Genomic DNA, 12,914 nt, shown 5'->3' on the forward strand with positions numbered 1-12,914 from the left:
CAGAGACACAAAACCATAAGGCCAGAACACACGGACAAAGTGCAGGCTTTGGGGCTCCTGCATAGACAGACAGACAGCCACGTGGGGAGGGGGCCCCTGCTGACCTCCCCCAGGCTTAGGCACGCCAACAGCACAAAGACAGGCAGATCCCCCAGCCAGCCAGCCAGGCTGCCACACAGACAAATGAACTGCACGGAAAGGAGGCTGGGGGCTCCCCCGAGCACGGGGAGCAGGGACCACAGGACTTCTACACACCCCGACTGCCCTGACTTCCCTGTTCAGCCTGACCCTGGCCCCACTCCCCACACACACTTTGGTCTTGCCCACTGGGGCTGGGGGGTTGGCAGGTGGAAGCGGGCAGAGAGGAAGGGTACGGACCCAGCTCCGTCCCTTCTCCGTGAGCAGGGAGGCAGTTGCTGAGAGTCCAGGGCTGAGCCTGGGCCTGGCAGTGGGGTGAGGGTGCGGCCGTGGCTCAGGCTTGGGGGGGCTCCCTGCAGCGCAGGCACTGAGCCATCTCAGGCTGGTACTGCTCGACCTGCAGGGTAGAGTTGGAGAATCCAAACCGGGAGTGGAGCCGGGATGTGGCTTCAGCCAGGACGGCTTCAGAGTCAGCCGTGGAGTCTGCGGGGGAGTGATAAGAGGCAGCAGGTTTCCAGGGGAACTGGGAACCAGCCAGGGGCCCAGATAAGGATGGGTGAAGGGGACCCAGGGGTTTGCATGGCATGAAAGCCAAGATTGAATGGGAAGCTTTATTTTCTCTATATATTGTATGAACTGTGTAAAACTGTAAAAAAGGTCGGACAGACTCATCCCTAATCAGCTAGGCTAACACATTAGACCGTTATTTTTCTATTCTCTTCTGCTCTTTGAGTATCAGTATACAGCTGTGCATTTCAGCAGCCATACCACCCGATTTTCCATGACATTCCAGATGTTAAATATTCTGTTCTCATTGTCCCTCTAGAGTTACCATCAATATCCTACAAAGTATAATATTTTTGGCATCCAAATTGCATGTCTCTGATTGCTTCTTGCATCTGGAAGAAACTCAAAAATTCTTTGTCAGCTTGTGAGTCACCATATATATTTTAAATAGTTGAACCATAATGTAGCTAAAATTTTATATTCTGCTTTCTCTCTTAGCATTATACCATAAACATTTTTCCTAGTTGCCCTACAGTCTTCATAATCATCAATTTTTAAAAGTTACATGATACTCCACTGAGTGGAGGAGCCATAATTTACCTAACTGTGCCCCATCACGAGACCTGTAGGTACCAGTGACCTCTTAAAGGGTTGCTGGTTCCCAGCACTACTTCAGAGAAAGTGAAACCTCCCCGAGAGAGAGAGAGAGAGAGAGAGAGAGAGAGAGAGAGAGAGAGAGAGAAATACAAAAGACAGAGAGATGGAAACATTTGCCGTTAATTCAGACCATCTTCCTATGTTTGGATGGTGGTACGGGAAGGGAGAAATATTTCTGGAAAGTAACTGCTTGCTGGGGTCAGTGTGTACTCACCAATGGCCAGGTGTGCGGAGGCAACATGGTAAGTAAGCGTAAGGGACCACAGGTGCAGCTCGTGGGTTGCCCGAACTCCTGGCACTGACAACAGGGTATCTCGCACAGGTTCAAACCCCACATTTCGGGGGGTACCTGCAAGCAGCACCCACCGCGCCTTATTGCCAGGGCCACTCCTGCCCAGAGGCCAGGACCCCACCTCCCCCATCCTGTACCACTCACCCTGTTGATCCCCACAGTTTACCCCATCCCTGAATCCTCCTTCTACCAATAGGCCTTCTCCCCACACTTTCTCCAGGAAAACAGAGGCGCCTAGTCCTGGGGTGAGGTCAGAGAGGGCCCCTGGGGGTGGGGAGCAGTGGCGTCTGACTCACCTTCCATGAGGACGCGGAGAACATCTCGGAGGGTGGGAGCGGTGGATCCGAGGGCACAGATGGAGAAGAGAAAGGTGCTGATGGGGTCAGCTGCCTTGTACTGAGGCTGTAGAGAAAGAAAGCCCTAAGCCTGGGAATCAGGGACCTTTCAGAGGAAGACCTAGGGGCATCCTGGACAAACAGGACCTGAGAGGCCCCTGAGAACCCTGCTGGGGTGAAAGGGACTATAACCCTGGGCCAGGAGTCCTGGGGAGCTGGGAGATGGAGTGGGGTGGGAGGGGGTCCAGGGAAGGAGGGGCTGGGGGGTGGAATTGGGGGAGGAAGGCTGGGGCAGATGGTACCTTGAAGTAGATGAGGATGGAGGCAGCCAGCACCCCAAGGCTCTGCAGAAGGTCCCCCAGCACGTGCACAAAGGCCGCCCGGACGCTGGTGTTCCCCAGGGGCAGGGGTTCCCCAGGCCCCTCCTCCAGCGGTGCATACTCTGCCCCCCTGGACCCGTGGCTGTGGTGGGGCCCAGCCTGGTGCAGCACAAAGGCCATTCTGAGGGGGAAGCAGAGCAGCTCAGCCCAGGTGGCCTCCCAGGCTCCTCTGCCCACTTCCACGGCTCCTCCTCTCACCTCCCCAGGAGCCCGCTCTCCATCTACTTTCTCCCTATTTTCCCAGTCCCAGGAAAAAGACAACACGGTCCAAGAGAGACAAGTAATGCAGCCTGGGCGCAAGAATACGTGGTGCCAGAGACGTGGATTCAGATCCTGACCCTGCTACTAAAGTAGCTATGTGCCCTGGGCAAGTCCCCTGGTCACCTCTTGGGAACTATCTGATTAACTGTATACCAGAAGTGATACTACCTACCTCATGGGGTGGTTGGGAGCTTTAAATGAGACAATGCTGATGAAAGCCCCCAGCAGGGTGGCCAGTACACAGCAGGCCTTTAACAAAGGTCTTTTGACTCTGAATTTTAGGTCTCTACCCCAGTCCCTTCTCGGGCACCCCTAGAGCAGAGAGATGAGAACAGCATGTGCGTGCTGCGAGTCTGTCTGGGAGAGGAGAGCCTGCTCTCCCAGCCTGGAGGAGGAGCCCTCGCCCTGAATCCCACACGGTGCCTGCTCCATACTGGAACGTACAGCAGATTGGCACAGACTGCGATGCTGGCGGTCAGCAGCATGGCACCCCCCTCGATGTGGTAGTCGCTGTGCAGCAGGCGGATGAAGGCCAGGTACAGGAGGATGCCAGTGACCATCCAGAGGGAGACCACAGAGGCCAAAGCCCCCAGAGTCTCTGCAGGGGAAGACAAGCTATCAGAGAGCTGCCCAGGACCCTGAGAGGTACCTTCTGGCAAGATTGGGGGAGGTCATCAGACCATGCAGGGGCCTTACCTGAGCGGTGCCAGCCAAAGGTCATGGTGCGGGTGGCTGGACGGGTAGAGAGCCAGAGGGAGAAGAGGCTGCCCATCATGCTACCCACATCTGCCAACAGGTGGGCCGCATCAGTCATAATGGCCAGGCTGTGCGCCAAATACCCACCTGTAAGGGTAAAGCGATATATGGTCTGGTCCATTTAGAAAATATCATGCAGTGTGTGTAGAGGCATGGAAAAGAGACAGGGGGGACACATACCAGAATGTGAACAGCAATTTTTCTCTGGTAATGGGATTACACGTGGGTTTTTTTTTTCTTTTCACTCATTCACATTTTCTAGTTTTTCTACAATAACATTTTTTTGACCATGCCGCGCAGCTTGTGGGATCTTAGTTCCCCGACCAGGGATTGAACCTGTGCCCTCAGCAGTGAAAGCATGGAGTCCTAACCACTAGACCACTAGGGAATTCCCCACAATAACATATTTTAATAAGAAGAAAACAGGGCTTTTACAAGACCAGTTCATACTGATGAGCCAGCCCTGAATTCCCTTGGTGCTGTCCCTCGCCCTCTCCCACTTCCTGAGTCCTGGGCACCCACCTCCCCCGTCCCAGCCATCCCCATCTTCTCTGCATCTCCACCCAGGAACATTCCTGGGACTCCGGGTGGGAAGTGGCTTAGGCAGGCGTCCGGAGGATGGTGTTGGAGGAACTGCTTTCCGACTTACCGACTACTTCCCCGGCCATGAAGACGCAGCACACAGCACAGGCGGCACACAGCTGCCTCTGTGCCTGCAGCCTCTCAGGGGTGAGACCTGGCTGTGGCAGAGGGTCCCTGTGGCAGTGGTGGAAGGACGTCTCCATGGGTTTGGGCTCCTCGGGAAGGGGCTCGGAGGGCTCTGTGAAGAGACTGAGGCAGGCAGCCCAGTTCAAGCTGGGGCCTGGTTCAAGGGCTAACCTGCTTCTCACTCCCAGTCCTGGATCCCCCAGACTGGCTTCATCAGATGTCCCACCTCTCTATCCTTTCCCGAGGCCTTGTGGACAGAGGGCCACAGGAGAGATGGGGCTAAGTGGACAACTCAGATTCCAGCCTCCCTTTTCCTTTCACGTACAGAGCCATAGAATCTCAGAGCACACATGGAAAGCACCTTAGAGACGTCTAGTCTACCACTTATTAAAGAATTAGAAGTATGAGGTTCAAAGGGGGAGAGGACTTATGGAGGCCACACAGCTAGTTAGTGGTCGAGCTGAGATTAAACTCCAACCAGATCAATTCATTATGATAGGCACCACGAAGAATACAAGATGAGCAGGATATCCTTTCTGATCTCTGGGAGCCTCTGGTGAACAAGACAAATGTGTACCTAAATGCTATGAGATGTAGCAAAAGGTAGCTATTGCCTTAGAGCAGTTAAAGCGCTATCAGGGCTCAGAGGGACATACCGACTCTAATGAGGAAATCAGGGAAACAACTGAAGGAGGCAGCTGAGAAGTGCCTGGAAGGATGGGAAGGATTTTGATAAAGAGGAGGCGCACGTGCCCGGCGAAGGCAGTATGAAGGGGAAGTGGTGTGGAAGTGTGGGGTGAGGCTCAGCACATGGTCCTGGCCTTAGTGCCTCCCTGCTGGACCTACCCCCTGGTGCCTCCACTCCCAGGTCCTTCACCTTCCCTCTCTAAGACATTCAGCTAGACGTGGCCCTTTAAGAGGAGAGTAGAATGCTGGGACCCAAAAAAGTCTGAAGTTCCTGGCACAGAGAACTAATGGCCAGATTCCAGAGCTGGGTTGTCATGGGGAGGAGAGAACACAGACTGGTGGGGCTGGGATTGGGAGCAGTAGGAGTGCTGGGTTTGGAGTCTGCCACATGTTAGCTGGACCTCAGTGTGACCATAAGCACCCAGCAGAGGCCACTTTAACTGCACAGTGCAGTAAGCCTCCCAGGACAAATGAATGGGGCTGGAGGCCTCACCTGGGGATGCCAGAGGCCGAGCTCAGGCTAACTGCGTTTTCAGTCCGTTCTGGCTTAATTCTCACCCCCATGACTACCCAACCTGAACCCCAGGGAGAACAGAACCTTCCACAGCATAAAGGACCTAAATAGAAAAGTACAGTTCTAGAAATACTCATGGAGGTGTCACAAGAATACCGTTGAGAGAAAATGAAGGCTCCAGATAGAAATGTGATCACAGCAGTAAAGTGGGGAAGGGTGCCTGGGGCCTTCTGGATGAGGACAGCTCTGCCCAATGGGCGAATTCAGCTGTGAGGGACATGGGGGCACATTTGGTGCTTCTAGGGAAAATTCAAGTGCTGGCAGGTAGATTAACTTCTTGGAATCCCCTTCCGAGACTTAGAATCTGGGTGTGTATGATTCCAGGTGCGTTTCCAGAGGAGATGGGAGATGAGGGTGGCTTTGAAATCCACCCTTATTCTTCAATGAGAGAACCAAGCAGCATACACGTACCGAAGCTCAGTCTAGTGGGAGAGACAGAAGTGTCGCAAATGACTGACTATGCAAGGAGAAGCCGGGGCCAGGAGGGTTATGAACAAAGGACTTTGGAGCACAGGGGAAGGAGTGACCAACTCTAAAGGGGATGAGGAGACCCTCACAGAGGAGGAGATGTTTAAGAGAAGACCTAGGTAGAGAAAGGAGCTCCAGACACATGGAATGACAATGACAAGATATGCAGCTTGGCGCTTAAGTGTGAGGAACCAGGGGAAGGGCTGAGGAGGAAAGTGATGGGCTCAAAGTAACATAAAGGGAGATACACTGATTGATTTAATCTTTCCCGATCTGTGAGATGGATGACCTTGACGATGTACTAGTCTGGGAGGAAGAGAAGAGAGGAGATGGAGGGGTCCAGAACCGACAAGGCCAGAGGCTCCCTGAGCAGAATCTTTGAGAGAGGCAGGCAGGTAGGGAAGAGCCTCTTCCAGAAAATACTGCAGGATTTGGTGACTAATGGTCATATGAGAATGAGAATAAGCTGGGAGTCAGAGATGCGGGTCTGAAGAGCAAACAGAGGGTGAGTGGCTTTGAGGCAGTGGGCAAGATGTCTTTCCTGGCCCTGTAAGACACAGCGCGGCCAGGCGTCAAGGTAGTCACCCATCAACAGGCTGCTCCCTTTTGTTTTGCATTAACTGGGCACTAAAGAAGCCTCATTGTTGGTGTGCACACACACCTGCTGTGTGCGGAGAAGGAAAGACAACTTGCTCTCCCTGGCCCTCTGAAACCCCCGACAAACAACAAATAATACTGAGCGGGGTAGAAGGGAGACTGGCCTGAAGCAGAGTCGAAAGGTACATGAAGAGATGCCAGGGCCACAGCTGCCCCCGTCTGCAGTCCTCCTCGGGAGAGATTCCGACGGAAGTCTTCCCTCCCTTCTGCTCATCCATTCCCCCATCCACCGGGGTTTACGGCCCCCATCCAGGGAAAGAGCGAGAAACCCACAGAGGCACCACACCCGAGACAAAGGGAGAGGGGTTGGGAGGGAAAAGGAAAGATAGGGAGATGAGGAAAGAGAAAAAGCCGGAGACCCTGTCAAATTCCCGAGATAAACGAACGGTGGGCAAACAGACAAAATGGCCAGCGGAGGTGGCCAGGGAGGGCCTGGCGCGGCCGCTCGGAGGGACAAGGCGGGCGCCGGGCGCCGGGCGCGGGAGGCCGGCGGGACGCGGAGGCGGTTCTCCGGCCGCCCCCGGCCCGCTGTCCCGACCGCTCCGAGCGCCTCATTTCACACCTCGCCGCCCCCGGCCCCGTCTGTGCGTAGCCGGGAATACCCCCGCCGCCCAGACCGCACCTGCTCCTTCCTTACCGCCCCCTCGCTTCCCAGCGGCCGCCCGCCCCACAGGAGCCCGGAAGACCCGCTGCGGAGCCCGGGCCCATCGTCGGCCCGGGTGCCCACAGTTGGCCACTCTGGAGGGGGCGCCCCGAGCCCGGGAGCGCGGAGGGTAGGGCCGGGGGCCTGGGCGGCGAGGGGCTCCTACGACCCCGGAGCAATGCGTACATCGGGGCACCTGGCGCGGACTCCGGCCAGACGGAGGGGCAGTCGCTCGCGGGGGTCAGACGCGGCGGGGGCGGCGGAGGGGGCGGGAAGCTTGGGGGGCGGGCCGAGGAGCAGTTTCCCGGGACCGGGAGAAACAAGGTAGCCAGGAGGAGGCATATGGGGCTGTTGAGCGGGTGGGGGGGGTCGGGGCTGGCTGGGCGGGCCGGGGCTCTCTGTGCAGCCGAAGGGGACAGAACGCAGCGCCACGAAGCCGAGGGGGTCGCGGTGTGCTGGGCCGGCCGGCCGAGAGAGACAACGAAGTGGACGGAAGGCGGAAGGGTGGCGCCCCCCCAGCCGAGGGCCGACCCAGGTCAATCCTACCTCTTCAAACGCAGGCCGCCACCAGCGCCGCCGCGGTCTCGGGGGCTCACCAGGCGAGTGGTCTCAGAGCCCCCCGTGGCGGGAGAGGTCTCCATTTCCCCGCGGCCCCGACCGTCTAGGCCGCACCGAGGTAGGGAGAGGCGTGGCTAACCCCGCGCCAAGTCCGAGCGGCCTGTCGACCCCCAGACTCCCCGCAGGGCCACGGGGCCACCACAGTGGAGGGAACTGCGGCGACTGTGGCGCCGGCAGTCCGAACTGCAGATCCCGCGGCTGCTGGAGCCCCGCCCCGCGTGGGGCGAGCTCCCCAAGCCCCGCCTCCAGGCTCCCCAGCCTCTCCCCCCACGCCTAAGCCCCGCCCCCGGAGCCCCGTCCCCGTAGGTATGGCCCTGCTTCCCGGTGCCGGAGCCAGGTGGGGCGGTGGGAGCTCTCTGCGCCCCCGCCGCGTTCTAGAGAACGCCTAATCTCCATAGCCCACCCCTAGGCAGACCAGCCCCGCCCCTACCCGAGCCCTGCCTACCAGTTCCCAGCCGAGCTCCTCAAGCCTAGGGACCTTCCAACCAATCTTCGCCCAAGGGACACCGCCCCGTGCAGGTCCGCGCCAGGGCATCCCGCCCCCTCTCCCCACCACCCGTCACCTCGTGGCCCCAGCCTCCCCACACGAAGGCAGAAACAGGTGTGGAGGAGAGAACCAGAAAGAGAATGTGGGGTAAGCAGTGTGACAAATCCGGGAGAACTCCAGGGACTCCGGCCAGAAACCCCTCGGTGGCGGATGTGGGGTCGGAATTCGCGAGCAAAGTCTGCTGCCAAGCACTGTACCGCTCATTATTATTTATTTTTATAGAGACATGGGGCGACAAAAAGCTTCCAGCTCTCCTTCAATCCATTATTATCCCTATTTTTTGGACGAGTAACAGTCCCAGAGGAAGAAGTGTCCGGGGTCATACGACCAGTGAATAAAGGACTGGGACTGGAACCCCATCCTCTCTCCCTCCCCGGTTCAGGACGCCACAAGGCGACTGGAGAGAGCGCACAGCCGCAGTTTTGTCACTTAGAGGCTGGGGCAGCCGAAAGGAAGAGCGCTCCACTTCTCTGGGGTCACAGCCCCAGGTTCATGGAGGGAGGCTGCGGTCAGCTTGTCCTTACCTCCAAACCTGTAGCACCTTCCCGGGCGTTACTTCATCTTGCCTCATTTAAACTAAAGCCCAGGGGAAGGAGTGACTTACAGCAAAGTCTGTGGCTGAGCCTGGAGTCGAAGCTTCAAATGCTCAACGTTCTGTGCCCCTCACACCTGCCACCAGTGTACAATGAAAAGGGGTGGTTACTGGATTGTGCACTCCAAGCTGTGACACTCTGTGAAGAGAAGGGTCCGTAGGAGGAGGGGAAAGAGTGAGCATGGATGGGGAAGGTGGAGGGTGAGAGTCGCTAGCCAGCCCCGGCAAGAAACCCATCAAACGCACCCTTCAGAATACCCTGGGCTTCAGAATACCCGTCACAATGAATTTAGGGCTCTGGTGACAGTCATCTAACCCCAACATTGTTTTTTTCAGACAATGAGACTCCGTGCGTACTTCTAAAAACAAACAAACAAAAAAAAAATGGAGGACGTGCCAGCTAGAGTGGTTGGAAGTGATGGGGTTAACCTGGGAGAGCTTCGCGGAGGAGGTGAGGCTTGAACGGATTAGGCAAGCTGGGCGGCGGGCTGGCTGTTCCGGCGGGGAGAGTGCGGCTTGTGCCAAGGTTTGCGGGCGGCGTGTGCTAAGAGACCGTACTGCGCCGGGAGCGCTGCGGCACGGAAGAACGAAAGGGTCTGCGCGCGCCCTCGGCGCCGCCTCCACCCACGCCCTGCACGGGGCCCGCGCCAGCCTGTTCTCCACACTCTTCCCGCAAGGCCCAGCCCATAGTCCACGCGGGGCAAGGGAGCGAGGGTGGGGGTGGCTTTCGTCCCCCAATCTCCCCTAGAGGCATGGGGCCTCAGCTCCCTCCGTGGGTTATAGCAAGGCGAGAGGGGAAGCCCCCAGCAAGGTCACCTTGTTGGTTCGTGTCAGAGCTGGGGTGGAATTCATGTCCCGCTCACCTATGCCAGGGCCCCCCCGGGCACGTCCCGCCTGGCGCCGTCGGTTTTCGAAGCTCCGTCCGCACTGGGCCTGGGGCATTGCCAATTCTGAGAGCCTTGGAGCTGGGACGTGAGGGCCACTGCTCACGCCAGGTCTCAGATGCGGTAGCCTCGCCCAAAGTGGCGCGGGGCGGGCGGGCGAGCTCGAAAATGGGCAGAAACCGCGGGACCCTATGCAGGATGGGGTGTGGGGGGCGGGCTTCTAGGCACGCCTCGGCCGATGACAACAGCAGGGGGACGTGGTAATAACAATGGCTTCCTTCGGGATTTCCTTTCCTGGGCAGCCCGTGGCGCAGGGACAGCAGCCCCGGGTGCCCGGGAGGGGGCGCAGACGCCGGCACGTGCCCGCCCCGCCACTGCCACCCGGCGGGGAGCGAGAAGGCAGGACGGGAAAGGGGCGTCGGCGCAGACGGATAACAGGGCTGCCCTTCGCCTCGCCTCCCTGGCCTTGGAAACCGTGCTGCCTCCAGAAGTCGAGTGCAACGGCAGGGAGAATACCAACAGTTTCTTTTGCTTGGAAATTTATGCATGAAAAGCCTGGCAGTGAAACAGACAGCTTGCACCTGTTTCTCAAAGAACCATCAAGTGGCCCTATGAATATCTTTGCAAAGGGTCCTCTTGAATTCCAGGTCTGAGGAAGGCAGTCTGCACCTGGACAGGAGCTAGGAAAACTGTGCAGGAGTTAGAAGGACAGCTGAGGGCTGGTGCCCTGTATGGAACTCTAGTCTTCATTCAACATTTACTGAACACTTATTCCTGCCATGCGCCCTGCTATCCTAGCTGTGGATTCCTGGTGAACAAGATAGACGTGTTCTCTCCCATCCTGGCTTTAACTTGATTGCAAGAGATTTCTGTTCTGCAGATTTTGGTTACTGATTTACCCACATGCTCTTACGCCTTCCTCAGATACCAATTTTCCCTAAGGTGAGTCCTTAGTCTACTCTTAGTTGTGGAGGCAGGAAGGCCTGCATGTTCCCGAGAGGACAGGTCAGTGCCAGCTTCCAGAGCAGAGGGCAACAGAGCAGCTCAGAAGGAGGCTTCAGGGAGACCCAGGCTGGAACAGTTCATATTGAGAGAGAAGGAGAGCAAAGCCCAGTGCTGAGGTCAGGATTTAGGCTGGGCCAGGGATCTCAGGCAAGATTTGGAATCCAAGGCTGTGGGCAAGGGTTAACACTTGAAAGGGCCAAGCCAAGCTGAAGGGTATGCACAGAGGTGTTAACCCTAGAAAGCCTTTCCTGACCCCTCCCACCCCTGGGTGGGTTATGTGCCCTTCCCTGGTGATCTCAAGGCCCACTGTGCCTCGGTGACATTAGCACTCACCACGTTTTAACAAAATCGTTTACTTGTCAGTCTCTTCACTAGAGTACAAGCTCTCTGAAGACAGCTATTGTCTTTCTCAACACTGTGTCCCCAGCACACCATAGTGCCTGATACATAGTCCTCGATAAAGCCATCCCAGAAAGGAGGAGCTGATTGTCAGAGTGGAAGCAGGATGGAGGAAGCAGGATTTTAGTTGGAGATACGGAAGATGAGGGAAGGCTGCAGCTTAAATGTCACATCCTCAAAGAAGCCTTCCTGACCCCCCCCAAATCAGCCTAGTGCATGTTATGCATTCTCATGGCACACTTCTTTTTCTGCCTTAGCACTTATCCTACTGTAATTAAATTGTTATTTGGAGATTATTTCTTTTTTCACTTGTCTTCCAGGACACCATAATCTAGTTTTCCTCCTATTTCATTGACTACTTATTTTCAGTCTCCTTTGCTGGTTCCTCCTCATCTTCCCAACCTTTTAATGCTGGAATATTCCAGGACTTGGTCACCCTCTTCTCTTACCTTCCTACACTTAGTCCCATGGAGATATCATCCAGTCTCAAGGCTTTAAATACTACCTAGAAACAGCAGGAAGCAATGACTGTTGAAGCTGGGTGATGGGTACATGGAGGATCATTGTACTATTCTGTTTCTATATGTGTTTGAACGTTTCTATTAAAAAAAAACTTAAAAAATAAATGGCAGCTTATATGATGATTCCCAGATCTCTCACTTGAACTCTGAACTCATATACCCAAATGTCAGCTTGACCGCTCCTCTTTAATGTCTAATAGGCATCTCAAGCTTCATCAAAAACTGAGCTCCTGATCGCCACCCTTATCCCAAACCTTCTCTTCCAGCAGTCCTCCCAGGTCAGAACATGCGAACTCCATCTTTCCACTTGCTCAGACCGGAAGCCTTAGAGTCATCCTTGACTCCTCTATTTTTACCCCACATCCAATCTGTCAACAAATCCTGCTCCCATCCTTGTCTAAACCACCATCGTCTGCCTTCTTGATTACTGCAGTAGCCTCGTAGGTGGTCTTCCTTTCTATCCTCAATCCGGGCTAGGCAACTAGGCCAGATTTCATCAGTCTCTGTCTCAGTATCAGCCAAAGGCCTTCCACTGGCCTGCAAAGCCCTATGCAATCTAAGCCCCTCTGATCTCATTTCATACTACTCCCACCTCGCTCCCCAGCCACTCTGGCCTTTGTGCAATGGGTCCTATGACATACCCGGTGTGTTCCACCCCAGGGCCTTTGCATTTACTCATCTCTTTACGTATAATACACTCTGCCAGATGTCTTCACAACTCACCTGAGCATCTGCTTCAGGTCTTGAATCAAATATCACTTTTACAGGGACTTCCCTGGTGGTCCAGTGGTTAAGAATCTGCCTTCCAATGCAGGGGACACGGGTTTGATCTCTGGTCAGGGAACTAAGATCCCACATGCCACAGGGCAACTAAGCCCGTGCTCTGCAACTACTGAGCACACAGGCTACAACTAGAGAGCCTGTGAACCACAACTAGAGAGAGAAGCCCGCGCACCGCAATGGGCGCAACTAAGACCCGATGCAGCCAAAAATAGATAAATAAATATTACAAAATATACACACACATATATATATCACTTTTACAGGCCCTCTCTGCTTATCCTTTTAAAAAATGCAGTCTTCCCTCAAATTTTTTCCATCTCCATCCCTGCTTTATGTTTCTCCATAGCAACTATTACCACCTAACATACTGAATATTTTACTTATCTTGTTTACTGTCTATCTCCTCTCACCAGAGTTTAAGCCACATGATGGCAGAAGTTTTTGTCTGTTCTGTATGCTGCTATATCCCCAGTACCTAGAACAGAATCTGGCAGAGGATAGC

General features: G+C 55.4%; 1 protein-coding gene across 1 annotated transcript; it reads right to left on the reverse strand.

The window, feature by feature from the left end:
- Positions 1–464: 464 nt before the first annotated feature.
- On the reverse strand, positions 465–7,816 carry SLC30A3 (solute carrier family 30 member 3). Its single transcript, XM_060117489.1, has 8 exons — positions 7,610–7,816; positions 3,976–4,157; positions 3,267–3,413; positions 3,015–3,168; positions 2,232–2,430; positions 1,891–1,996; positions 1,517–1,651; positions 465–621 (listed from the first exon to the last, which is right to left on the reverse strand). Exons 1-8 carry the CDS (start codon positions 7,702–7,704, stop codon positions 473–475), a joined length of 1,167 nt encoding a protein of 388 aa, XP_059973472.1. The 5' UTR covers positions 7,705–7,816; the 3' UTR covers positions 465–472.
- Between the last annotated feature and the right edge of the window lie 5,098 nt (positions 7,817–12,914).

This window comes from Mesoplodon densirostris, chromosome 14 (assembly GCF_025265405.1).
Source record: "Mesoplodon densirostris isolate mMesDen1 chromosome 14, mMesDen1 primary haplotype, whole genome shotgun sequence".
Taxonomy (NCBI): Eukaryota; Metazoa; Chordata; class Mammalia; order Artiodactyla; family Ziphiidae; genus Mesoplodon; species Mesoplodon densirostris.

Coding starts and splice junctions, on each gene's coding strand:
- SLC30A3 (XM_060117489.1), bottom strand. CDS start 7,704: ATGGAGACCTCTCCCGCCACGGGGGGCTCTGAGACCACTCGCCTGGTG. Junction 4,158..7,609: donor GGCGGCCTGCGTTTGAAGAG/GTAGGATTGACC, acceptor TGCCTGCCTCAG/TCTCTTCACAGAGCCCTCCG. Junction 1,997..2,231: donor CCATCCTCATCTACTTCAAG/GTACCATCTGCC, acceptor CTTTCTCTACAG/CCTCAGTACAAGGCAGCTGA.